The sequence below is a fragment of the Hippocampus comes genome, unplaced genomic scaffold, assembly GCF_001891065.2.
Source record: "Hippocampus comes isolate QL1 unplaced genomic scaffold, H_comes_QL1_v1.1 scaffold261, whole genome shotgun sequence".
NCBI classification, from domain to species: Eukaryota; Metazoa; Chordata; class Actinopteri; order Syngnathiformes; family Syngnathidae; genus Hippocampus; species Hippocampus comes.
The window spans coordinates 1094794-1120103 of NW_017805824.1; the positions used below are offsets into that span (position 1 = coordinate 1094794).

General features: G+C 40.2%; 1 protein-coding gene across 2 annotated transcripts; it reads left to right on the top strand.

Annotated features, from left to right (window-relative positions):
• The first annotated feature begins 24 nt into the window (after positions 1-24).
• ap1g1 (adaptor related protein complex 1 subunit gamma 1) lies at positions 25-24863 on the top strand. 2 transcript variants are annotated; one of them, XM_019886703.1, is made up of 25 exons: positions 25-131; positions 6947-7150; positions 7262-7386; positions 7577-7718; positions 8089-8185; positions 9369-9445; positions 10916-10924; positions 12709-12804; positions 12929-13009; positions 13558-13656; positions 13759-13814; positions 13909-14022; positions 14131-14271; positions 14544-14598; positions 14714-14836; positions 14926-15015; positions 15810-15934; positions 16042-16146; positions 16266-16407; positions 16521-16647; positions 18049-18153; positions 18241-18401; positions 18588-18686; positions 19572-20423; positions 20460-24863. In XM_019886703.1, the coding sequence occupies exons 2-24, from the start codon at positions 6950-6952 to the stop codon at positions 19671-19673; spliced, it is 2472 nt and encodes an 823-aa protein (XP_019742262.1). In that variant the 5' UTR covers positions 25-131; positions 6947-6949; the 3' UTR covers positions 19674-20423; positions 20460-24863. The 2 variants fall into 2 exon arrangements, with proteins under 2 accessions (XP_019742262.1, XP_019742264.1); XM_019886705.1 differs by lacking the exon at positions 10916-10924 and having other exon boundaries at positions 26-131.
• Positions 24864-25310: the final 447 nt, after the last annotated feature.

Consider the following 25310-nt stretch of genomic DNA (forward strand, 5'->3'; position numbering starts at 1 on the left):
TGTCAGTGTAACCCTCCGCCTGCGGTAGATGTGCTGAGGCTGGAGTAGCCACCATTTTGCATGTCGAGTGTGTTCCTCCCTCCATTGCTAATAGAGACGATTCCACTTACTTTCTGGCGTCACCACGGCTGGTAAGTGCATCGCGAGTGTGCGTCTGTCAGAAGACGTGCGGAAACCGTGCGATACGATAAAAATAGTTGGTCGTTTTGTTGGTATTTACGTTGACAACACACTGTGGCGCTGCATAGGAAGTGCTCCTCGGTGCACCGGGGTTGTGGCTGTCAGAAGCTAAGTTAGGTACACATTACCATTCATACTCCGCGACTCCCAGACATAATCGACGTGACAACACCGTATATCGAATTTACTTTTACCATGCTAACGTAATCATCACTCCATTTGAGTGTACATACCTGTAGTATTCATTGAAAGAAAACGGGGATGTAAACGAGTGACAAGGTAGCAAGCTAACAACGCCTAAAAAAAGGCCTAAAACCGCATCATATCCTGTGGACAGGGTCAGGTGTAATTTCTAACCACGATCGCATATCCGTATACACGGGGAACAGTTTCGGGCCCCAATCGTCATGTAATCGTTTCATCCCAGTCAAGAGGAAGGCAACTTATTCCACTGGTAGAAAGTTGAAATGCTACTCCTGTTAGCTCGTCGTTAGCCAAAATGTGTAGGTGTCATTTGTGTCACCGAAAGCAGTGTTGCAATTTTGGAAAGCTGGATAATTCGTTTAAGCCTAACAGGTGTCTGGATCTCAAAACCTTTTGGACAAAGTACCACGTCCTACAATATTTAGCTCTTTAAGTTCCGCTGTAATGACCAACATTCAAATACAGTAGCATAGTCGCCCCAAGTGTAAATAAAAGGTCTTATTCTGTCAGATATATTTAGTTTTCTTTTTTTGTAACCAATTGTAAGTGTCATCATGTACAAAATGAAGATTAATGCTGCGCCCAAATAAACAAGATTGTCACAAAAGTCATAAACTGGCATTAGGATGGATGGAAATAGGTGTGTCAAATCTCCGAAAGTACAAACTACTTCTTAACAAGTATCACGGAATTGCATGATGTTGGTCTTGTAACAGTAGATCAGAATGTCAAATTTATTGATAAACAGACTAGTGCATGAACAAAAATATTTCTGAGAAAGATGAGCTATATTAGTACACAATTCAGCAACACAATCAAACCAAAATTGGTCTCTCTCTATGTAACGGGATAACTTTAGCACACCTGCACAATTTAAAAGCCTGGTACAGTCTCGAATTTTAACATGTAAGCGACCCTTCACAGCAACGGAAAAAACAGCATGTCTGAGGGACACAAGTGAACTTGCGCAGTGCGTGGGGTTCTGTAATTAGTTTTCATGACTGGTCAACTGTTGCCGATTAGCTTTTTTTTTTTTTTTAGCCGATAGCAACTCTTTATTTTTCACCATTTTCCTTTCTTTGTATTATTATAATATGGCTACGTTTGTGTGTCTTCCATGAGATTCACGCCATGTTGATTGTGGTTCCGAAAATTAATTGTGGTGTCTCAATGCTGTTTTTCCCCAATAAGTTAATAACCTGCTCTGCCAAAACATTCTGAATTTTTTTCGAAATTCGAGAAAGCTGCTATGAATTAAGAGGTACCAACTTATTCAAAAAAAACTCAAAACAAGAACAAACATCAAGCAAAGAATTCAGTTGTTGCACAGTCCACTTAAAGCAAACCTCTTTCAGTAATGCTACTCCTGTTAGCTTGTTGTTGGCTGAAATGTGTTGCTGTCATCGTGCAGAGTTTCAAATTTAGATAGCCAGTGGTGGCTCACGCTTGTTCATACAAATACTTACGGGGGGAGGCGGAGGGGGCCATACTCAGTTAAAGAAAAAAAAAAATAAAATAGAAGTATCGATCAATTCAACTCCCATAATTGAGTAAAAGTGTGTGCGTGTGTGCGTGTGTGCGTGTGTGTGTGTGTGTGTGTGTGTGTGTGTGTGTGTGTGTATATATATATGTATATGTATAATATATATGTATATGTATAATTAATATTCATGCTGAAATGTAGTTAAATACAAAAGTAAAACATTTTCTTACTGTCAAATTACTTCTCTCTCGTGGGAGCGCGCGCACACACAAAACTTGAACAGCAACCACAGCTTTGCTGCAAAGCTCAATTAAATAATGTGTAATGTGTGTTTTTTCAGATTAGAGACTTATTTTTATGTTGAGTGACACTATCAGTTAGTGCAGTTATAGTTTACAGGACGACCTAGTTAGAGGGGTTGCTAATATTTGGAGACCTTGTTTAACCACACAAGATGAGCATAATATTCCACCGTTCATGCAGGGCACTATTGTAGTAGTTTACTACCACTCTGTGTCAGAATTTAACAGGAACACTTTCAAAGATTATTAAAAAGAAGTTAACCACTGTCAATGGACCAGAAATAGCTCAATCTCCAGTATATCTTCCTTTCTACTTTCATTATTTTTTAACTGTCACTTCAAAGGAGAGTTTGCGGTTTTAAAACTGTAAATAAGATTTGAATGTACCATGACTTCACTAGACCTCCGGTTGTAATGACTAATCAGGCATGGGTTACATTTTTACAAGCTCATTCAAGACATATGGAAAATTTGACTGAGTGACCCAAGTCGTATCATTAAAGCAAATTCAGCCGCACTAGAACAGGAGTTCAATATGGACTGACAATCTATTGCGTAGTTGTTGATGTCAGTTCATTAGACCCCATGTATGCTTTGGTCAAAACCGTAAGACTATACAATCATTGACATTTTACTTACATCGAACAAAGCTAACTACATCCAAACAACTTTCTCCTGTTTTTTTCCCCCTCTCCTGACACTGTGATTTCAGTGACTGAGTCATCGATTCCTAAGTGATGACCTCTTGATTAGGGATAGCGATGAGGAATGCAGCCCAGCTTGTCATTTCCGTGGTTTTGCACACAAAACCTCTGACAGCTTGTATCCCTCATTTAAATAGAGTTTTGCAGTTAGTGGAAGACGCAAACAAACATACTGAAACACAGAAAAGAAATCGATCACGCCGATAATTTGCGGCAACCCTGTAAGAGCAGTGCTTTGTATTATCTTACCCTGAGTGACCCCCCCCCCCCATATAAGAACTGTAGCGATACTTTTATGACACCATTGCTTAATTCTGCCGCTGTTGTGTTGTTGTTGTTTTTTTGTTTGTTTGTTTGTTTGTTTGTTTTTTAGCGGGAGAGTGGCTGATTTGGCCATCATGCGAGCGAGTGAAGAGGGTGGCAAAACTCAGTGCTTGCCGGATAGCAACCTCCTAGAGTTAATCATCCGTTTTAAAGACCCGAATTTGCACTCAGTTAAAAGTGTTGTCATTCCTGTTTACTCTTACGTATCTCTTCAAAGATGAAATTTGTTCCTCCCCGGAAGATATATGTCGTCTGGTGAAGTGGTATCACCGTGTTTTATTGATTCATTTTTACAAGCTTGAGTATAGCCGTATAGTCTTGGTGCAGCCCGAACAACAACCTCAGGGTCATTGAGACTTGAGTGTCTACATTTGACAAAGAATGAGAATTGAACTACGGTAGACGAGTTTTTGAAACAACGTTGACACCTTCCCCCCCCCCCTCTTTGTGTACTCAGAATAATGAATAATTCACCCCAACTTTCAAGAACGTGATTTTCAAAGCCTGTTATGTTTTTGATGCTTGTAGTACGATATGTACTTGTAGTCTGTGGCAGGTTGACTTCTCCCCGTGGTAAAAGGAAGCTTTGGCAAGCTTGTTGTTTCTTGGTGTCAGCCCCCTGGAAGAAAAAAAAAATAGCACAGCAAATCTCACAAGGGGAAAAGCTTGTTAGGAACATTTCACAGTACATACATACTATTCCCATATGAGCAACATATCTACAGGGCTGGTGCCTTACCTCATCAGGAGGCCTGTTTCATATATTTTGCATAGTTTATTTATAGATGTTGCTAAAATAGTTTGATTTCTGCTTTGAGGATGGTATCGGTGAAATTACTGAAGGTCAGATGTCAAAAAATGTATTGACGATGCTCATCAAACATGCAGTGTTGCATAAGCCCTCTTATGAGACGCCAAACACTTTATTCTTTCCATGTTTTGAGGCCTCTGCTTTTACTTGCGAGCAATACACTTAATGTCACTCTCAGACATGATGAAGAGATCCACAGGTGCATTAAGACCGTTCTAGTGAACAAAAGAAACACTGTCATTTGAACGCAACTCTTTCGAATGGTGACTTGCCTCTTTGATCACTAATTGTATACTCTGCGAGTACATTAAAGTTGTTCAAATCACTTTTACATTTATTTTAAAATGATGGACCGAATGTGAACGGCGATGTGAACACACAAAATGCTGCCTCACTCGTCTTGAGTTACACCCTGACCCTAACAGCAGTGACAATTTTAGTGACTAAGATGATTGGATATCAAAAGAATGTAAGTTACAAGAATGCCGCCTTGTTCTGCACTCAGGAGGAATTTTTGATTAAAACAGCTCTTGGTCGAGGCAGAATTTTAGTGTTCAACGCAACACGAGACTTGAAGACACCTTTTGTAAGGACTTCGGGTCATTTGAATGCTGTTGGATAACACTTGGCAGCTTGTTTTGGAGAAAGAGTTGTTCCTACCTGCCCTGACTTGAACATTTAGTCACAGCCTATTCTTAGGTTGTTTATAAACTGACAACTTGTCACATTGAGATATATGTTCCGTATTTTCCGGACTATAAGTCGCAGTTTTTTTTCATAGTTTGGCCAGGGGTGGGATTTATACTCTGGAGCGACTTCTGTGTGAAATTATTAACACATGATTGTCATTTCACATGTTGTTTTCACATTAAACCACAAGAGGGTGCTCTCGGCCTGTGTTGATAAATCGACGATGAGTCTGACGTAAGCGAGTAGAAGAGGAAGCGGCGCATCGTCTACCTCCCGAGTTGGGGGAGTTGTTTAAAAGTGACACCGAGGATGAAGATTTCATTGGATTTAGTGATTTGGAGTGAAACTGATAGTTTGTTTAACTTGTTCGCATGTTCTTTATGCTTGAGTTAGCTGAATAACTCTTAATATGTTACGTCGTTACTGACATTACCAGGGATGTCAGTCATGTAACGTTAGTATAACGTACACTTATTCAGCCTGTTCTCTATTTTATTTTTATCTTAAATTGCCTTTCAAGATGACATGTATGTTTTTGGTGTTGGATTTTATCAATTTCCCCCAAAAATGCAACTTATATATGTTTTTTCCTTCTTAATTATGCATTTTCTGGCTGATGCGACTTATAATCCGAAAAATACGGTAGTTTTACCTATTGTCCTTTTCGTACGGAAACATCCATGTTGTTACTTGTGCCCTTTGGCTAGCTTCCATTCATATCCTTCGTCTTTATTCCAGAATAATAATTATGCACAGCAATGGCTTTCACATTTGAACATTAACATCTTTGTAACATCCATCCATTCATCCATTCTTTGTTTAAAAACAAAACAAAGGCAGAAGTAAAGACAGTTGAGCACAAGGCCCACCTAACCTTCTTCGTGTTACAAAATGTAAAGTATGTAAAAGTATCACCAGCTGAGACCTGTGTCCAGAAATTATACACTTTTATTCTCTGATTATCCCACTGATTAATCAAGTGACTAACTAAATTATTGGTGAGTGACATGGGCGCCAGCATACGAAAGTTCATCATCGACTGAGTCTTTTGTATTTGGTGTGACCCGGTGTGAGTTGTGGCAATGGGCAGCTTGTGTATGAATGTGATTATTATGTGTTTGTTTTCTTACTATTTGTACAATAGAGCAATTGAAAATTGCACTGATGGCTTTGTCTATCCTTTAGCACTTGCACGGGCATTACAATACTTCGTAGCGAGTGATATTAGGCTGTATTAAATTAAAACATCTATTTGCTACCTTGTGTTGGCTCGTTGCTGTTGTGCTGCACATTATGAGAAGATCAACCAATTATTACACCTATGCCAAGCATCTGTGGTCAAACGTTTTTGTTTGTTGATTAGTTTTGTTTTGTTTTTTTCATTTTGGGAGGCTTGAGGGACACTATTTAGCTACGCGGTGAGTGTGGAATTCTTGTGAGAATTTTCTGGCACTTCTTCTGTGGTGTGGAAATCAATTTGGAAATGCCGGATTTGCTTACATTTACTCCGGCAGCTTAATTGTGTTTGGCAGACTACCAATTGAAAGGCATCATGGCAGTGAGACCAAGTGTACTAATTGATGGTTATTATCAACTGTAGTTATTGTTTTTTCAGCTCATAGTTCATTTTCTCACAATCTGTGATGTGATATTTTTTGATAAGTGTTTGATTTTATAGATAGTTATTACACTGCTTTTTTGTTTTGTATTTGACTGGGTGTTGGTGTCAATAATAACAGGAGAATTTAAACTCAACACGTGAACTACGTATAAATACTAGAAGCCGGTCTTTATTTATTTATTTGTTTATTTTTAGTCTGATGCTGATTTTTGGTGTGTGTTATAAATAATGAAACAGTGTTACTTGTGTACCACTGCTGTAAATAGTTAGAGTACACAAAAGTAAAAACAATAGGCAAACATCGGCCATCTGGCCAATTACTTTGGCTAATGTTTGAAGGGCCATAATAGGCCGATTTAATCACATGGCTGATTAATCGGCCGAGCCCTAATAAATACATCTACCTTTACCCATGGCATGAAGCCCGTTTGCTGTCAGAAGCTGACCAAGGGTTTGTGATTTCATGTTTCCCACTGCACTGTGAAATGAAACTGTCCCAAAAATCAGTTGTCATCTCTTAAAATCAGTTATTCCTCATACCATCTGCGTGCAATGTTGGACATTGTGTTTTATACCTGGTGTTGAAGTTTGCCAACCTTTTTTTTTTTTTTGCCATGTCTGTCCCAGAGAATGCCAGCTCCGATCAGATTGCGGGAGCTGATCCGGACTATCCGGACAGCGCGGACCCAGGCAGAGGAGCGCGAAATGATCCAGAAAGAGTGTGCTGCTATCCGCTCATCTTTTCGAGAGGAGGACAATACATATCGTTGTAGAAATGTGGCAAAGCTTCTTTATATGCACATGTTGGGCTACCCGGCCCACTTTGGGCAGGTAAGTTACCGGCATTGTATGCAGAGTATGATACCAATGGACACCTGGTAATATCATGACTATAAATCGCCTGTCCTTGTGTGTGCTTTTTTTGTTTTTGTTTTTTTTCAGCTTGAGTGCCTAAAGCTGATTGCATCCCAGAAGTTTACCGACAAGCGAATAGGTTATTTGGGAGCTATGCTGTTGTTGGACGAGAGACAGGATGTGCATCTATTAATGACGAATTGCATTAAGAAGTAAGCTGCGACTTGAGCCTGAGTGTGTCCAATAGATCTTCTGCTGGGAAATCTGTTGTTATTCTTCATAGCGTGTCTGTAGTCTCTTGAAGCTTTCTGAGGTGTCTGTCTGGTTAACACAACAAAGACGCATACAGTAAACGATGCTCTCTGGAATTGTTGAATGTCATTGTGCTATGTTATCCCTCAGTGACTTGAATCACAGCACACAGTACGTCCAGGGACTGGCGCTCTGCACTTTGGGCTGCATGGGCTCCTCAGAAATGTGCCGTGACCTGGCGGGAGAGGTTGAGAAGCTGCTCAAAACATCCAACTCTTACTTGAGGAAAAAGGTGAGCGGCGCGTCTATGAACTGGGACACATATGATTAAAATAAATGCGGTCTCCAGCATGAACACCTCCTCTCCTCTTTCCTCGATTGTCTTCTGCTACACAGAGATTTCATGTGCTTCTGTTTTGTGTAATACTCAAATCGTGTCATAAATAAATGTCAGAAATCAGCCAGCGAAAAAATATGCTCTAAAATGCAACTTGAAAGCTCTGCAAATCACTGGAATTGAATTTAGCCATTTAAGAGAACAGAACAACACAAGTAGAATGCCAGAACAATACAAGTTTTGGACTACATTTTAGCGAGTTGAACCACCTATACTGATGTGAGTGTAGTCACCAGACAGTCTAAAATGTTTGTTTTGCTGACAGGCGGCGCTGTGTGCAGTTCACGTCATCAGAAAGGTTCCAGAACTCATGGAAATGTTCCTTCCAGCCACAAAAAACCTGCTGAGCGAGAAGAACCATGGTGAGTGTAAACGGTTTGTTAAGATGTGTTTTGTGCCTGCCCTTCACCAATGCGCTACTCATCCTGTTCCCTGCCACTCACTGCGCTGTGCTCTACCCCGTTTGGTGTGTGGCCTTCACAAGGCAGAGTGGAATTAATGAGGACAAACTAAAAAATAAATAAATAGAACTAAATACTGATTCAGTTAGTGATTCAGTGATTCCTATTGAACATTCTTCTTGAAGATTTAAGAAATTTGGATGATTAATATTGAGCATTCTACTTGCAGACTTTGTCAAGTTCTACACGCTACAGATATAACAAATTGAAAGATTTAAAAAAGTAGTTTCCTCTGAAATACCAGGGCTGTGCTGTGAGAAATCATTATTCAAGAGCATTAAAATTGTTTTACACCAGCATTTATAAGCACAAAGCCATTATAGAAAATGTACAGAAAATTAAACAGATTCAAATTCAGATGTTCTAATATTTGAAGTGGACATAGGCAAGTTTCATTCTTATGTAATAAAGACACAAATCGATGTTTTGTTTTCCCGGCTTACGGCAACTGGTAGCGAGGAAAAACACGCGGCTTCACAAAGTCATCAAATAATTGCATTTACCTTTAAATCAATGTAATTCATGGTCCAAATAATCCACTTTTTGTCCATACACTTGTGACCTACATTGATTAATCAGTCTTCCGATCAGTGAATGTTTCTTCATCATTCATTATTTGCTCGAAATGTTACACAGTGAGTGGAGACACAAGTTCTAAACATGGCCTGGCGAAACCTTTTGTTATTGGTTGTTTGGCTGCATACTTATAACCAGACACAGAGCAGCTCATTCGAAGACCGAAGTGCAGATTCACTTCAATGGACAGCAGCACCATCCATCTTATAGCGTTCTTTTCTCTCGCTCGCACTCACTCATGATAACCCAGCTGCATAATTTGCGTTCCTCTTTGTAAATGATCGGTTGACACAAATGGCATGTAAATCTCAAGCTCCTGTGTAGAATATTGGAACCGCTGCTATGTTTTGTTTCAAACTCATCTCCAATTAGCCATGACAGAAGTTTTATTGCCTTCATTCACAGCTGCATAAAACACCAATGCGCTCCCACAATTTTTTTTTTGTTGTTTTTGCGCGCACCACCCCTTCCCGTCAGCATAATGACCTGAAGTTTGTTTATGCTCTAGGTGTTCTCCATACATCTGTTGTCCTCCTTACCGAGATGTGTGAGAGAAGTCCTGACATGCTGTCTCACTTCAGAAAGGTACAAACCCAGTCTGTTTAAGTCAAGATATTTATCTATGATCCTGCTTGTTTGATGTTTTTTCTCAAGTCGGTTTTAATGGCACCCCTGCATGTTATTTAGTAGATGGTCGCGATGCAACAAGTAATTCATAAACTCAAATAATTAAATGACAAAAAAGGTTTGAAAACATCTGCCTCAAAATTTCACAGGGATGATTTTTTCACACCTAATGTTATTGCAGTCGCACACACCACTCTATGTAGAAATAAGTTAAGCAATGCCGGCAAGCCAGAAATAAAGACTGCGTAAAAGGCAGCTTTCGATACCGTTGCAGCTACAGATAATAAAAAGCTATTTTTATGAGGAAAAGCAGAGTTTGCCTGATGAAAATGTAATTCCGGCACACGATCGAATTGTTAAAAATCTGGCCCGGGGCCAGACATTGTTGCCGATTCCTGCTCTACACTGTCATTCGCTGAAGTCAACGTCACTCACCGGGTCTTGACCTACCTTTTAAAGCCTTACAAACTCAGTCACAGATACTACAGTAGAATGTGAGGATGGCGACTCCAAGTGGACAAATGATACATGTACCTCACATGCACTTCATATTCTGTTTAAAAAAATCCGAATACAATTATTGTCGCATTCATCGATGTGATCATCTAGAGACTACTCAATTTAAAAAACACTTGACAGCCACAACCCAAAAACAAAGCATACTATTGTGCCCCGTATCCCGTTCTACATTTCGGACATTAAGTTGCTTGTGTGCCTACCTCTCCTCAAAGCAGTATTTAGTGCCTGCATTTGTACTCTGCATTTGGATTTAGCGGAATAAATTCATGTCACACTTAAAGTGTCATACTCGATGCCTCCCTTGTGTTCACATTTTCATCTTGCAGTTTAAGTGGGCACGCGTGAGAGAAAGTCAATGGCAAAGCCTCGGCACAGCCGAAACATGCACATGCAGCTGTTTTCAGGTCACGTGCAGCATAAAAATATGCGTGTGATGGAAGTAGAAAACTGGATGTCTGCGCACTGCATTAACATCTCCCACCACTAAAATGACAGAGGCAATGATTCACCAGGCAAGCCCATTAAGGCAAAGAGAGAAATATTAATCCCGTGTGCCTATACCCACCTCTCCACTACCTACCAAATTAAAGTGGCCCAAGTGAAATTCTGGCTCTTAAGTCACACACTGTAAGACAACACGAACACCTGGGATGTTGACTGAATTATGCGTCCGTATTTTAGCTTTCTTTTGCTGTCTTTTTTTTTTTTTTTTTTTTTTTTTTGGCTTGTACTCTTTCACTTGCTGCTGTCGACTCTCGATGCAGCAAAAACTATGCCTGAAGCGCCACCCCTCATGTTCATGATCTACTTATTTTGAGCTCTCTGAAAGTGAATGATTTTCCACTCCCTAACATCTACCTCATATTTTTTCTGTCATTTGTCCTTGTTACAATTCCTGCATTGTGTTAGAATGAGAAGGTAAGAGTGCATTCTGATCTCATAGCTGGTGCATGCTGTAATTAGTATTCAGTCTTCACAGTCACCTGAGATGTAACCAATCTGTCCTGTAATTCATGGTGCTTCTGTTTTGCTCCTCAAAATGGTTTTAATTTGGATTTATCTTGTACGGTGATCATTGCAATGTCTTTGTTATCAATAGTATCCAATACACTGTTTCATTTGTCAGCTGCAGTCCTCATCCAATTCTTTTTTTTTTTTTAATCTGATTTGCCAAATATGCAACTCATTTCGTCACTCTTGAGTGGGTTTATTTTCACGACTGTCACGGGTGTTATGTGCAGGAACTGATACTATTCACAATGTTTGTCACTGAGGTTGTTTCCATGTACACGTATTTACAAAGATAACGGCCTGAGGTGTGTAAATATGGTGAAATGTTCGCCTGAGCAGTTAAAACTACAGCAACAATGCCAATGTTAAATTACGGCAGGAGATTAGTTTTATTTTGGGTTGTTTGTCACCATTCCCACAATATCTGTAAATTGTGTGTATCCAGTGCACTTCATTTATTCTGAAAACCGTGACACAAAACTTTGAATTAGTTCTCAAAAGTAGACCACCTGAAGATTGATACAGTATTTCTTTTTGCTTCTAACAAAATCTAATTCAAAAATAACAGTTATCTTGACTAAATCTTCATAATGTAGTGATGCTGTTAGCTAACTCATGTTCATGATCTACTTATTTTGAGCTCTCTGAAAGTGAATGATTTTCCACTCCCTAACATCTACCTCATATTTTTTCTGTCATTTGTCCTTGTTACAATTCCTGCATTGTGTTAGAATGAGAAGGTAAGAGTGCATTCTGATCTCATAGCTGGTGCATGCTGTAATTAGTATTCAGTCTTCACAGTCACCTGAGATGTAACCAATCTGTCCTGTAATTCATGGTGCTTCTGTTTTGCTCCTCAAAATGGTTTTAATTTGGATTTATCTTGTACGGTGATCATTGCAATGTCTTTGTTATCAATAGTATCCAATACACTGTTTCATTTGTCAGCTGCAGTCCTCATCCAATTCTTTTTTTTTTTTTAATCTGATTTGCCAAATATGCAACTCATTTCGTCACTCTTGAGTGGGTTTATTTTCACGACTGTCACGGGTGTTATGTGCAGGAACTGATACTATTCACAATGTTTGTCACTGAGGTTGTTTCCATGTACACGTATTTACAAAGATAACGGCCTGAGGTGTGTAAATATGGTGAAATGTTCGCCTGAGCAGTTAAAACTACAGCAACAATGCCAATGTTAAATTACGGCAGGAGATTAGTTTTATTTTGGGTTGTTTGTCACCATTCCCACAATATCTGTAAATTGTGTGTATCCAGTGCACTTCATTTATTCTGAAAACCGTGACACAAAACTTTGAATTAGTTCTCAAAAGTAGACCACCTGAAGATTGATACAGTATTTCTTTTTGCTTCTAACAAAATCTAATTCAAAAATAACAGTTATCTTGACTAAATCTTCATAATGTAGTGATGCTGTTAGCTAAATATGTTCTTCTAACCAAATATTTCTCTACAAAGCATTTGGTTTGACATATCAAGAGAGATTCATTTTGATTGTTTTTACTTTTTAACTCCTAACCCTTCCATTTTGTTCTTGATAGCTGCTAATGATAATAATCCACATCTAAAATTGTATTTTTCCTGTCAGTATTGATGCAAGCTATTGGGATATCCGAATAAATATTGTGACACCACCTCTTTTCTCTTTTGATCTTGGTCTTTTGTTCTAGCTGGTTCCACAATTGGTGAGAATCCTGAAGAACCTGATCATGTCTGGATACTCACCTGAGCATGATGTGTCGGGCATAAGCGATCCTTTTCTGCAGGTAAAACTCCTTAGTCTGTCTCACCTGGATGTCGCTTTGTACTTAGAAACGTAATTTCTGGCCCTGTTGTTTGGTGTGCTAGAACCAAGTGAATTGCATTGACAAATTGTTTTCCTTTTCTTAGGTGCGGATATTGAGACTACTGCGAATTTTAGGCAGGAGTGACGACGACTCCAGTGAAGCAATGAATGACATTCTTGCACAGGTTAGAGTTGGTTATCTCCTTATGTAACAATTTTTGTGAATTTGTTTTTGGTTTCTTATTTTCAACTCAGCTATGACATTTCCTTATCACACCACACATTTTCCCTTTTCTCTGTGCATCAGGAGTCTTTCTAGCCGCAGACACACACAGTTACAGCTGTGGTAACTTGTTTTCCAGAATGAGAAATAATGGCGAGCAAAGGGAACAAAATGAAATTGTCACAGAAGGGGACAATCACACCGGAAGAAATGCTGAATGATGATACATAGAGTGATCCATCGTCTGAAAGACTGTTGATGCTTTATATTGTCTGACAGCATTCATCATTTTGTTGTGGATAGGACTCTGACATTCATCAGTCCATACATAAAAATATCAATTTCCTCGAGTTAGCATTGTTGCCGTGCCCTTTAACATGGCCTTAAAATGAAATGTTTGAGTGTGACCTGTTTTCACAAAAATCAAATACCTGAATAGGGTTAGGACTCCCACCAAATGTGTCTCAAGTTGAGTTTAACAATGATGTACTGCATTATTCCTGGCCGCAGGTTGCAACAAACACTGAGACAAGTAAAAATGTAGGCAATGCAATCCTCTATGAGACCGTGTTGACCATCATGGACATCAAGTCTGAAAGTGGACTGAGGGTGAGCTAATTGATTTCATCCAAACCTGAAAAAGAACATTTAAGTTTGTTTATTTATCTATTTATATCTACTATTCTGACACCTAACTCTTTTGTGTTACAGGTTTTGGCAATTAATATATTAGGGCGATTCCTCCTTAACAATGACAAAAATATAAGGTATTCGAATAGCTGACTCATAATGCCAAAGCTGAGAAGAGCACAACAGAACTACTAACATGAAGCCATGTATTTTTCATATTCACAATTGCAGATATGTTGCATTGACATCCCTACTAAAGACGGTACAGACGGACCACAATGCAGTACAAAGGCATCGGAGCACCATTGTGGATTGTTTAAAAGACCTGGATGTGTCCATAAAGAGGTAAGCAGGTGATTTTCAGGATTTTGACATCAAGGACATTCACCTATTCACTTTTTTACATAACAGTTTTGTTTCTGTCCTTGATCTACTTCCCCGTTAATGCTGTAGACGTGCAATGGAGCTGAGCTTTGCCCTGGTGAACGGCAACAACATAAGAGGCATGATGAAAGAGCTGCTCTACTTCCTGGACTCGTGCGATCCCGAATTTAAAGCCGACTGTGCATCGGGAGTCTTTCTAGCAGCAGAAAAGTATGACATTGACATACACTGTTCAGTTTATAGCTATTATTGTTCTCCGTTTTTGTCACTACAATGCCAAATATTGCACCCAAGGACTTAGCAAATGTGTTTTCTTCCAAGTCAAAAGAAATGCTGTGTGATGATAACAAGAGTGATCCATCGTCTGAAAGACTGTTGATTCTTTATATGATCTGACAGCATTCATCAGTTCATCACCCTGTTGTATTGTGAGTAGAAACCTTAACGTTGGCTGCAATATCAATGCGTCCTTTGTGTTACAGGTATGCCCCTTCAAAAAGATGGCACATAGACACTATAATGAGAGTTCTGACTACAGTACGTATAAGCATACATTACACCCAAGTTCTCATTAAAAATGAGTACTAGGAGTCAATTCTACCTGAGACCTACATGTCTGTATTCTAATCAGCATGTCTGCTCCTCTTTGCAGGCAGGCAGTTATGTGCGCGACGACTCTGTGCCCAACCTTATTCAGCTCATCACAAACAGTGTTGAGATGCACGCATACACAGTGCAGAGACTCTACAAAGCTCTTCTCGATGACATTTCACAGGTCAGAACTGGGACCCAGCTTCCTGACGTACTATAATTATTATGCAGCGTTTTTAGGCAAGAGTTGGATTCTTGTTTCTCTCTGTGTAGCAACCGCTCGTCCAAGTCGCATCCTGGTGCATAGGAGAGTATGGAGACCTACTGGTTTCTGGACAGTGTGAGGAAGAGGAGCCCATTCAGGTACATGTTGACGACTCTTAACATTTGAGTAATGGTAAACACCATAGGCAGACATATCATGCAACTGATCCTGCTGTTACCCTATAAGCAAGTATCTGAATACAAACTGTGCAGTAACACCCATAGACAAAGAAAAACAATACTCACAGGCATATATTCTTTTTCCTCTCGGAAGAATGACTGATATTACTCCCGTATTGAGAATCTGAGTCTCGAGTACAGTATATCCAGATGTGGGCATTCTGTCCATAATAACGGAAGGTCGGTTGATCTGTCACTGGCGGACGCTCATTTTGCTGACGAATGATGGGGGAAACTTAAAAAAAAAAAAACGATGGACGATGGACAGAAGTGGGTTTTCGTCCGTCACTAGACTCGTCATTGACCAGGTTAATACCGACGTACCTTCTCAGTCAGTAGCTGACAGACTCCCGTTCCGCTGACGTCTGACAGAAACACACGCCACTGACAAAAAAATGACAATGACGGTGTGACAAACTAACATTATAGTTTTTGTTCAGCTTGAAATAATGACTGAGTGACAATGACAGATGACCACTTAGGAATGACGGACTGGCAAAATTAACCGACACGCCCAGCTCCGAGTGTATCCATACATCTCCTTCACTGTTGGCCAAAGTGCACACACCAGAATGAGCAGCAGAATGTGCGTAGAAGCTAGAGACTGGAACCAAAACTGTTTGTTTTGATGGGGTATAATATTATAGCCGTATCAGCAGAAGCACCTTTCCAACGCGGATGACATGCAATCATTCCTTCCTTATCTAAATAAGGTGAGTGAAGATGAAGTTCTGGATGTGCTGGAAGGGCTTCTAGTATCCAATCTGTCCACGCCTGTGACTCGAGGCTATTCTCTTACTGCCATCATGAAGCTGTCTACTCGTTTCAGTGGTGTCAAGTGAGTCACTGGATTTAACACTATACATAATGAGGCTTTGCCGTCGTGAACTAATTTGGAACAACATGCACCCGTGCAATTTCCTGCATCATTCAATTTTCTTCTAGCCGTATCAAGAAGGTGGTTTCAATATATGGCAGCAGCATTGATGTTGAGCTGCAACAGAGAGCAGTGGAGTACAACGCACTTTTCAAGAAATACGACCACATGAGGTGAAGTGGAAGCTAAACCAAAATACCAAAAACAAATAAAATGGGCCATTTATTGGGATTGGCCTCTAATGTAGTGGTTCAGTATGGTTCATCCTCCACTGCGTGTCTCCCCCCCTCAGGCCCGCTCTCCTCGAGCGAATGCCCATTATGGAGAAAACAGCCACGAATGGCCCCACAGAAATCGTGCAGACCAATGGAGAGACAGAACCCTCCGTTGGGGAACCGAAACATCCACCCCCTGTTAGTCAGCCAGCCAACCAGGTTAGCGACATTCTCCTAAATCAAAGTGGAACACTTAATTTTGCAGTGAATCCTTAATTGAAGCACATGTAAATACTGAAGAGAGTCATTCCTTTGACGCGTATCCCTCGCAGGCAAATGATTTATTAGACCTGCTGGGTGGCAATGATATGGTGCCAGTAATCCATACGACAGTGCCCCCCAAGCCTACGTCGTCTGGAGGAGAGCTGCTGGACCTGCTGGGTGACATCTCACTAAGTGGTAGGATACTCCAAATCTTACTCGTTCAACATGTGGGAGTTACTATGCGTGTTTTCATTTCAAACAAAAGCACGTTGTTACTCAACATCAAATGTTATTCATTTCAGTCCACATTAGTATAAAGAATGCTGTATAAGTGATATTTTGTTTGTTCATCTCCATTAGCAACACCAGATCTTAAACAGGTTTGCAGGTTAATTTCCTGGCTGAGCCTATTTAAAAGGAAATAACTTGAGGTTTTTCCACATTATTTGTACAGTCGCAATTTTCACGCAGTCTGGCGAAAAGAAGAATATTTTTGCTGATGAAAAGCACAAACTAATTCAATATCTTGCGACAGGAATAAAACACTGGACATCTCAATTTGTTGCTGTAGTGATGTTTTGGGTTGGAATAATGGAGAATGAATTATTTTCGGTGCCTGGAGATGTCAAAAAGACCTCTACAAAATATGAGCAGTTTCTAACTGACCATATCCTGCAATAGTTTAACAAGTCTTCTGAAGTAAAATAATGCACATGCAAGAAAACGTACCATTTCATACTGCACAGCTGGGTTCTAGAATCAGTATCGGGGGCCAAAAAATTGTATTGAACAACACTAGTTGATCGATGGATACCTCCAAAAAAAAAAAAAAAACTCTTAGAAATTATTCAGAGACTTCAAGTTAAGTGAAGATGAAATCAATGATGTGATAGAAAACATAATTTCTTTCAGAGTTATTTATAACCTATTATACTAGTATATATTATAGTATTTTAGAAATTGCTCTGCATAATCATTTGAATTGGTGTATTTTGAGGATGCTTAATTTCCAAACTATACCGTCATTGCTGGTATAACTCCATGTTGTTATAGGACGTAATATAATTGTTGATGATAAAACATGTTTTCAGTGTCACTTTTGAGGAAAATAAAAACTGCAATATGTCTACTAATTTGGAACACAGTGTAAGGTAGGAAACACCAGTACAGTACATCATGGATTCTGTGTTCACGGTTGCTCTGTTATGTGTTACTTTTTGTCCAGATAACTCTTCTGTTTAATTCCACTTTTGGCCACAAGATGGTGGCACACTAATGTGTGTAACACTGTAAAATTGAAAGAGGAAGACTGAGAAGGAAGTATTTCAAGCTCAGTCTCATTTTTCCTGAAGCGATGAGGACAAGATTAATGAACGTCTTCCTCCTCTCCCATCCTGGGTTTTATGCCTACAGAAAGCAACAACTGTACTTTCATCTTTTTAATATACACCTTTGGGAAAAAAAGGAGTGACAAATGCAATAAAAACATGCCAAGAGATGTTAGAGGCTACACTGTTCTAGATAGCATGTCCTTGAGCATCCATTTCCGAATTGGTCATGGTGCATCAAATTCTGATGTGACCTTCCCCTCCCAAGGCGCTCCAGCCCCTGCTCCTGCTCCCTCTGTACCCACCTCCCAACCCCCTTTTCTCCTGGATGGCCTCGCCTCACAGCCCCTCTTTAATGACATTGCAACTGCAGGTGAGACTCTTCTTGTCTCTTGTACCCTCTGCACCACATTTGAAATGATCATTTACAAACACTTCCTGGTCTGAAAATTTCCTGCAGGTATTCCTCCTATGACGGCCTACAACAAGAACGGCCTGAAAATAGACTTCACGTTTGAGAGGGCAAACCCTAACCCCAACGTCGCCGTCATCACCATCCACGCTTGCAACTCTACAGAGGCAGACATGACAGACTTTGTTTTTCAGGCTGCAGTACCAAAGGTAAGCCGGCATAGTCACCGTCAACAAATCTGCCGACATGGTTTTAACTCGTTTGGTTGGCTCATTTTGACTGGCATGTTCAGTGCAGTGTTTTTTTTTTTTTTTTTTTTTTTACATGCTTACATGTCTAAAGGTTTTGTTGTTCACATAAATATGTTTTGTTTGTTTTTGTTTTGTTTTTTTCAGACATTCCAGCTGCAGCTCCTGTCCCCCAGCAGTAATGTCGTCCAAGCACTCAACCAGGGAACTGTCACACAAGTCATCAGAGTCCTCAACCCACAGAAAGTTAGTGCACTTTATCTAGTCTGAGTTGGATGTTGTGTTTAAAAAGTCTATACACCCCTGGTCAAATGGCAGTTTTTTCTGGTATTTAAAAAAGTGGCAAGGATTTCAAAACCTTTCCACCATTAATGTGGCATATAACCTGTACAACACACTTTGGGGGAAAAAAAATCTTTTAGAGATTGAAGTAAGAAACTTGAGATCATGTGGTCGCAGAAATGTGCACATTCCCCTTCTGGGGATGTTGGTGTGTTCAGAATTAACCAATCACATTCAAACTTGTTCAATGGGAGTCAGCACCCACCTGCCACCATTTTGAGTGGCTTTGATTAACCCCAAATGAAGTTCAGCTGTTCTGTTATTTTGCTTTCATGATGATGCCTGACTACGAATTCAAACCGTCCGCATTACTTTGCACCTTTTCTTAGGCTCCACTTTGAATTGGAGAAAAATAGCTCCAAAGCCTGGTTGACTGCCCCAACCAATCTTCACCGCTGCCATGGTGGTAGTTTTGACGATGAGCAATATTGTGTCTGTCGAACAACCTTTTGTGGTTGTACTTGCCAGAAATGACTGCAGCTCCTTCATTGTTGCTATTGGCCTCACAGCATCACTAGTTATAATCCCGTCTTTTCTTCAGTTTGGGAGTTATGTCCAGTTCTCGATAATGTCACTGCTGTGCCGTATTTTCTCCCTGATGATTTGGTCAGTTGAGTTGAGTAGGTCACATTCTTGGTGGAAAAAGTTTTGAAATGTTGATGGGATGTAAAAATTGTTGTCATTTGTTATATCTCAAAAACCTGGCATTTGAATTGGAGGGTGGGGGGTAGACTGTTTCTATGCAGTGTATTTGCACTCCTCATGAGAAACCACTGTTCCCGTTTTCAGCAACAGCTACGAATGAGGATCAAGCTGACATACAACCACAAAGGTTCGCCTGTGCAAGACCTGGCCGAAGTCAATAACTTCCCCCCACAGTCGTGGCAGTGATGAGTTGCTTCATTTACTCCTAAAAGCCCCTCCGACGGGGACTATGATTTTTTTTTTTTTTTTGGCCTCGCACCTCTCCCTCCCACCTTCTCATCTTCCTTTTTTCCAACGGACTCCCCCTCAGTGACATCACAAAACGCGCAGCTGAGCGTCTTTAAAGATGGAAAAACCAGTTCAGATGAAGAGCCATTCGATAAGCGGGATTACATGTTGGTGAACTTTCTCGTTTCTTTCTTGACTGGTGTCATCATCTCTTTTGTTAGTCGTGCGACTTTTGTTTTTCCACTCTCACTTGAACACTGTACTAAATGACATGAACTCACTTTGATAAAAGGAATATTTATGATTGCGCTGAGCCTTTTAAAGCCCTAATAATGCAATCCTCAGATAATTCACTGAGTGACCTTCCTCAATTCATGCCTGAAAAGCCGTCTCAGAGATGTTGTATTTCATCACTGTCGGGTGGAATCCTCGTATCTCCAAAATGACTGCTTTTCAGGAAATAAACCAACAAAAAGGCCATTTTGCTTGCCTCACCAAACAAAGCGTCGTTCAACCTGGTATTGTACCTTCTTTTATGATCAACACAACACCGTCCCAAAAGCATGTTCAATCTGTAATTGCATTTGCTAAACCGCTAATTGATGACTGTTACTGTTTAGAATGGTCCAGACATGTTGCTGCCAGCTAGCCGTGCACGTCAAAAGTCGAACCAACAACAAAGACTTTACAAAGTCACAACCACAAGAGGTTACATCATTGTCCCACATTTTTTTCACCCCAGAGGCCATGAGTGATGTCATAAATAAAATGAGAACCTGACAAAGCAAAGTAATCCGCGAAACTTTGTGACAGAGCAGTTCCTTCTGAAACATGACAGCGAACCATTTTCAACAAAACGTCTTATGTGAAATGTAGCCATTTCACTCGTTATTGTTCATTCAAAACACATCCAGACTTTGAAACTTGAGGCGACATAATACTGCGCAGCTCCCATGGAGTTAGAAGGAAGCTCAGAATGTTGAAGTGTACAAGAGATTTAATAGATTTTTTTTCTCAAGCTAATTCAAAAACTAAACTGATTAACAATACGTGAGTAATAAGACGCTGTTGTGACAGACCATTTTATGAAGAAAAAAAATTTTGAAATTCACCATATTTGGACGTAAGAGTTTTCAGCCCGACAGCGACAATGTACAACTTGTACCTGCATCTTTCTTTAAGAGGTACACTAATCGGACAATGTGAAAAATGTATGACTTTTCCAGACATTTTGAGAGAGTCATAATTATGATGTGTAAACCACAATTCCTAATTATATATATATATATATATTTTTCCCCCTGTGTGGCCCGAATGCAGTAAGCTGGTCAGTGAGACGCATTTGTTTTACCCGGTTGCGCTTCTTACCTCGCACAAACTTATGTAAATGAAGCCTCTTATGAATGTAGTTAAATGCACTGAATGCTGTTCTCCCTCATCTCCTTATTTCTTCTCCATCGATGAGTCGGTCATCACATCGGCACTATTTCTGTGAAAGTTTGTTTGATTTCTGCAGTAAATCGACTTGATTATTTATGCCTGATATCAAAGTGACGTGCCTTTCTGACTTGACATGAGAAAAGTTCAGTTAGCCTGCTTGAGTGCTTGAAAGTGAGGGACGTGATCGCGCTGGATTTGAAATGCTGTCATCTTTCACCTTATTTCAAGCATGTTTGTTTTTCACTCTGTGGTGGGCTTTGCCCGATCTCCACAATCTCCACAAATTCTCATCACATGATCCCGATTGTCCCGCGATCACGTTGCTGAGCTTCATTTATGGCCTGAAGGGCCCCAAACAAAGTAAATTGGGGGGCGGGGGGGGGGCAGCTAATAGGATATCACCTTTTTCATAGGATAGCATCAAGTGTTGTCGCAAAATCTCATTAAGATCCACTGTCCCGTCCGTCCCAGTCTTCAGATTTACCGATTCATCGAGTGAGGACTGTTTAGCCGTACAATTTCTCGGCTCTGGTCTTTTCTGTCAGGGGGAGGCTACCGTTGATACCTCACAATGTTTTCTCTTTCTACTAACTTGTCGGAGTGGCTGGCAAGCAAGGGACGCACAGCTGCATGAACGAATCTGACAGCCATTTGTCCATGTGCGGCAATACAAGTTAGCGATGAACGACCTTCGCGGCCCCACGACGCTTTGATAGTCAATCACTATGCTTCATTATCTAACTCCTGTGACCAAAATCAGAGAGACTATTAGCTTTGGAAATATTTTTCAGCAACGATATGTGTATATGGAGGAAAATAATTTCACTTTTTTTCCGTTGTTGACAAATGCTATATTAGCTTTTTTTCTGTACATACTGAGGGCTTTTACGATTTTTTTTTGTCTCTTGTACTATCTTTCATCCTTTTTTTAGATACCATTTTCTAAACCAATTCTTCACTATGTATATTGTCTAAATAGTCAACCATAGACGACATCAGGCTTACTTACCTGTATCACCACTCATCCATTGTAAAAGGTATATGATCTGCTCCCTGTACATTGTATATAATTGTAAAACAAACAAAAAGGCTGATCCACTTAAATAAAAACCCACATGAAGACTTCAAGGATTAGCTGGAAGCATCGAATGGTATGCATATATGTACAAAAGATTCTTAAACGGATGCATTTGATGGACTCGGCTTCATACTTAGCTCACGGGTGTCATGTTTTTACGAAGATGGCTGCCGAGGCTTGTCGTTGGGGTTTGCTTATAGTGAGTGAATGGGGGAACTGTACTACTGAGAAACGGCAACGCTGCACTAGTAAGCTTCCACAATGCGTCCCCGTTTTCCTTCGTCTTCACCTTTGTTGTTGGCCCCGTGTGCGCAACTATTTAAATGTTGATTTGCTATTTGAGTGTGTTCTTTTTAAAACCTTACTTGACACCTGTACTATAACGGTGGCCCCAAAATCGATGCCAAGTCAATAATTCCCAGCCCCCCCCCCCCAAATTGTTGCATGTATCCTCTATTTTATTCCATTTGAAAGGAAAGCCGTCTTGAGCATTTCTTCGATATCAAGCTTCAAGCTGAATGTACTAGTTCTCTCTTTGTCCTCACTAAGATGACAATCCAGCACACCGGCCGAACAAATGTTTTGTGCTGCACTAGTAACATTACTAGGCCAGTAGTAGTACTATTAGCAACCAATGTCAACTAGGGCACAGTTTTGCCTCACTAGTAACATGCAGTTTTTGCTTGGATCCAGAAATTCCACACATTTGGGTGCTGAATTGTCTCACGCCATCGTGAATAAATGTTCTATACCCTTGATGACCATCTTAAGGTCCACGTACTAGTATGCTCTTTGTCCACATAAGTAGGACAACTGTATGTTACTAATGAGGCTAACCTATTCACTAGACAACTGTGTGCTCCTTGTGACATCAAATTCTATTTGTTCTGAGCATCTGAAAAACACTAATACCAGATGCATTTTTTTTGGGGGGGGGGTTGCGCAGGTGCTAATTCCCAATACTAGTCAACTGCACGCTATGAGATACATAGACGACAAAAAGGTAGATAGAATGCAGACAAGATAACTAGTCCATGTTTAAAATCAGTGTCATAGCAATTAACCCCCCCCCCCCCCCAATTGTTTTATTTGGAGGCCAATTTTGTTAGGATCAGTCTCCAGCCTCAACTCACTGGGAAGTGAATCCCAAATTCTGATTAACATCAAGTAGTGGTAGGACTACGCAGATATCGGCTAGTGCAATTTTCCCTCATCAGTAACACGAAGTCGTGCTAGTGAAGACAGAGCGTACCAGTACATAAGACGCTTCAGTGTACGAGTAGAATGACTGTCTTACGAGTAATGGTTTTTTCCACTACTGTATGATGTTTCTGCACACTAATAGCGCACCTTTGACATACCAGTTGGGCAAATACATGTTACAAGTAAGGCAAAACACCACGAGTTGACAACTGTGTGCTACTAGTAGTAATCGTGACATTATCAAATTTTACTTAACTTCAAATTGTACTTGATAACATCTAATGCTTCACTAGTCATACTAGTAGCATGCATATGTCCCAGGAATGGCACAGATTCCCCTCACTAGTACTAATCTCCCAAAGTTGCCCGGGTTAGTGTGTAGTGATATCATTCAGGAGTGGAAAAAAATACGAGTCAGACAGTTATTCTGTTGGTGTGTCCTTGTTTAACTAATGTGCTGATTGGGTAACTAGTGAGCAGTAGTACACGGTCAAGCTGGATATCAAGGATATGGTATAAACACTCGAACGGCTTCCAGTCATCTCGACCGACAACACTGTTAGGCATGTTTGAGTGTTTTACATGCCAATAGCCACAGGGGGCGCTGCACAAAACTAAAATGAGGGCGGGGAAGGAAAAGCTCAGTCCAGCTTGTTCACGTTAGTTTTGTGTGTTGTCTTGTTTTCACCCCCCGGACCCCCAACTTGTGCGTCCACTTTTTTTTTTTTTTTTTTTTAATTTAATTTTATTTTATTTTATTTTTTTTTGTGATGCTCATCCATGCAAGGTCTCGTGTACAAATGGTGAAATGATCCCAACTTAAGTGCATTGGACAAACTTGAAGGAAGGAAGAAGTATCGGCGTGTGATTTGACTTTGAAGTGTGCGTGCGTGCGTGTGTGTGTGTGAGACTATTTCCAGGATTTTATTTGTCTGCAAATTTTCAGCTTGTGAGCTGCATGTTAAAGCCGATGTAAATAATGTTTCTACTCAACCCACTTGAGGGTTTTGTTGGGAGATGCAAAGAACGTCGTTCATGAGTCTGTCCTACTCTGTCACGGGCCACTTGTGTGTATAAAAGGATTTTGTTCAGGTGGTGGTCACAATAAGGATTAAATATGGCGCTGAATGACGCGTTTCACCCACACCCAGGCTCGTCCTGTCCTAATAACAAAATTTGATTTGTTGTAGCTGAAAGAACGTCTCTATTTTGGTTTTGTTTTTTGTCCCCCCCAATCAAGTTTGACACTTTGAACTGAACCATGTAGTCTGCGGCTAGAAGGTGAGTGTGACTGTCAGACTGAAAGTATGAGATATGATTAAAGACAAGTTGTAAACTATTAAATGGGATATTTTCAATTGATGCTGTGTATTCTTGTCATTTGGGTTGCAGAAAACAGGAATGCAAATAAAAAGTGCAAATACTGTACATCTAGCTAAGCTTGTTTTTCTCTGATGTCATGCAGCATTGATGTGCCACGGAGTTCAGTGAAATGTCAAGATTACGTATTTAGAGAGAGGTCATCGTGGGAGAACAAATGAAGCCTCTCAACTAACTTCAACATAGTTCCTTGGCACTGGCATGCCTCAAGATAGCGGCAGCTCCTCATCTCGCTAACATATTTAATTAGCACCCATATGCCACGGCATTGTGGCAAAGTGCTACTTTTCTCTAAATGAAGCTCCTCGACTACCTTTAACTTCATTACTTGGCGCCAAGATATTAAGATACTGAAGCACCTCAACTCACTTCAACAGTTCTTTGACACCACAAAATGGTGGTTGAAGCACTATTTTTGTCTAAATGGGGTTCTTCAACTCTCTCCAACTTCCAAGCACTACTTTTCTACAAATGAAGCTCATCAGGTTGCTTTC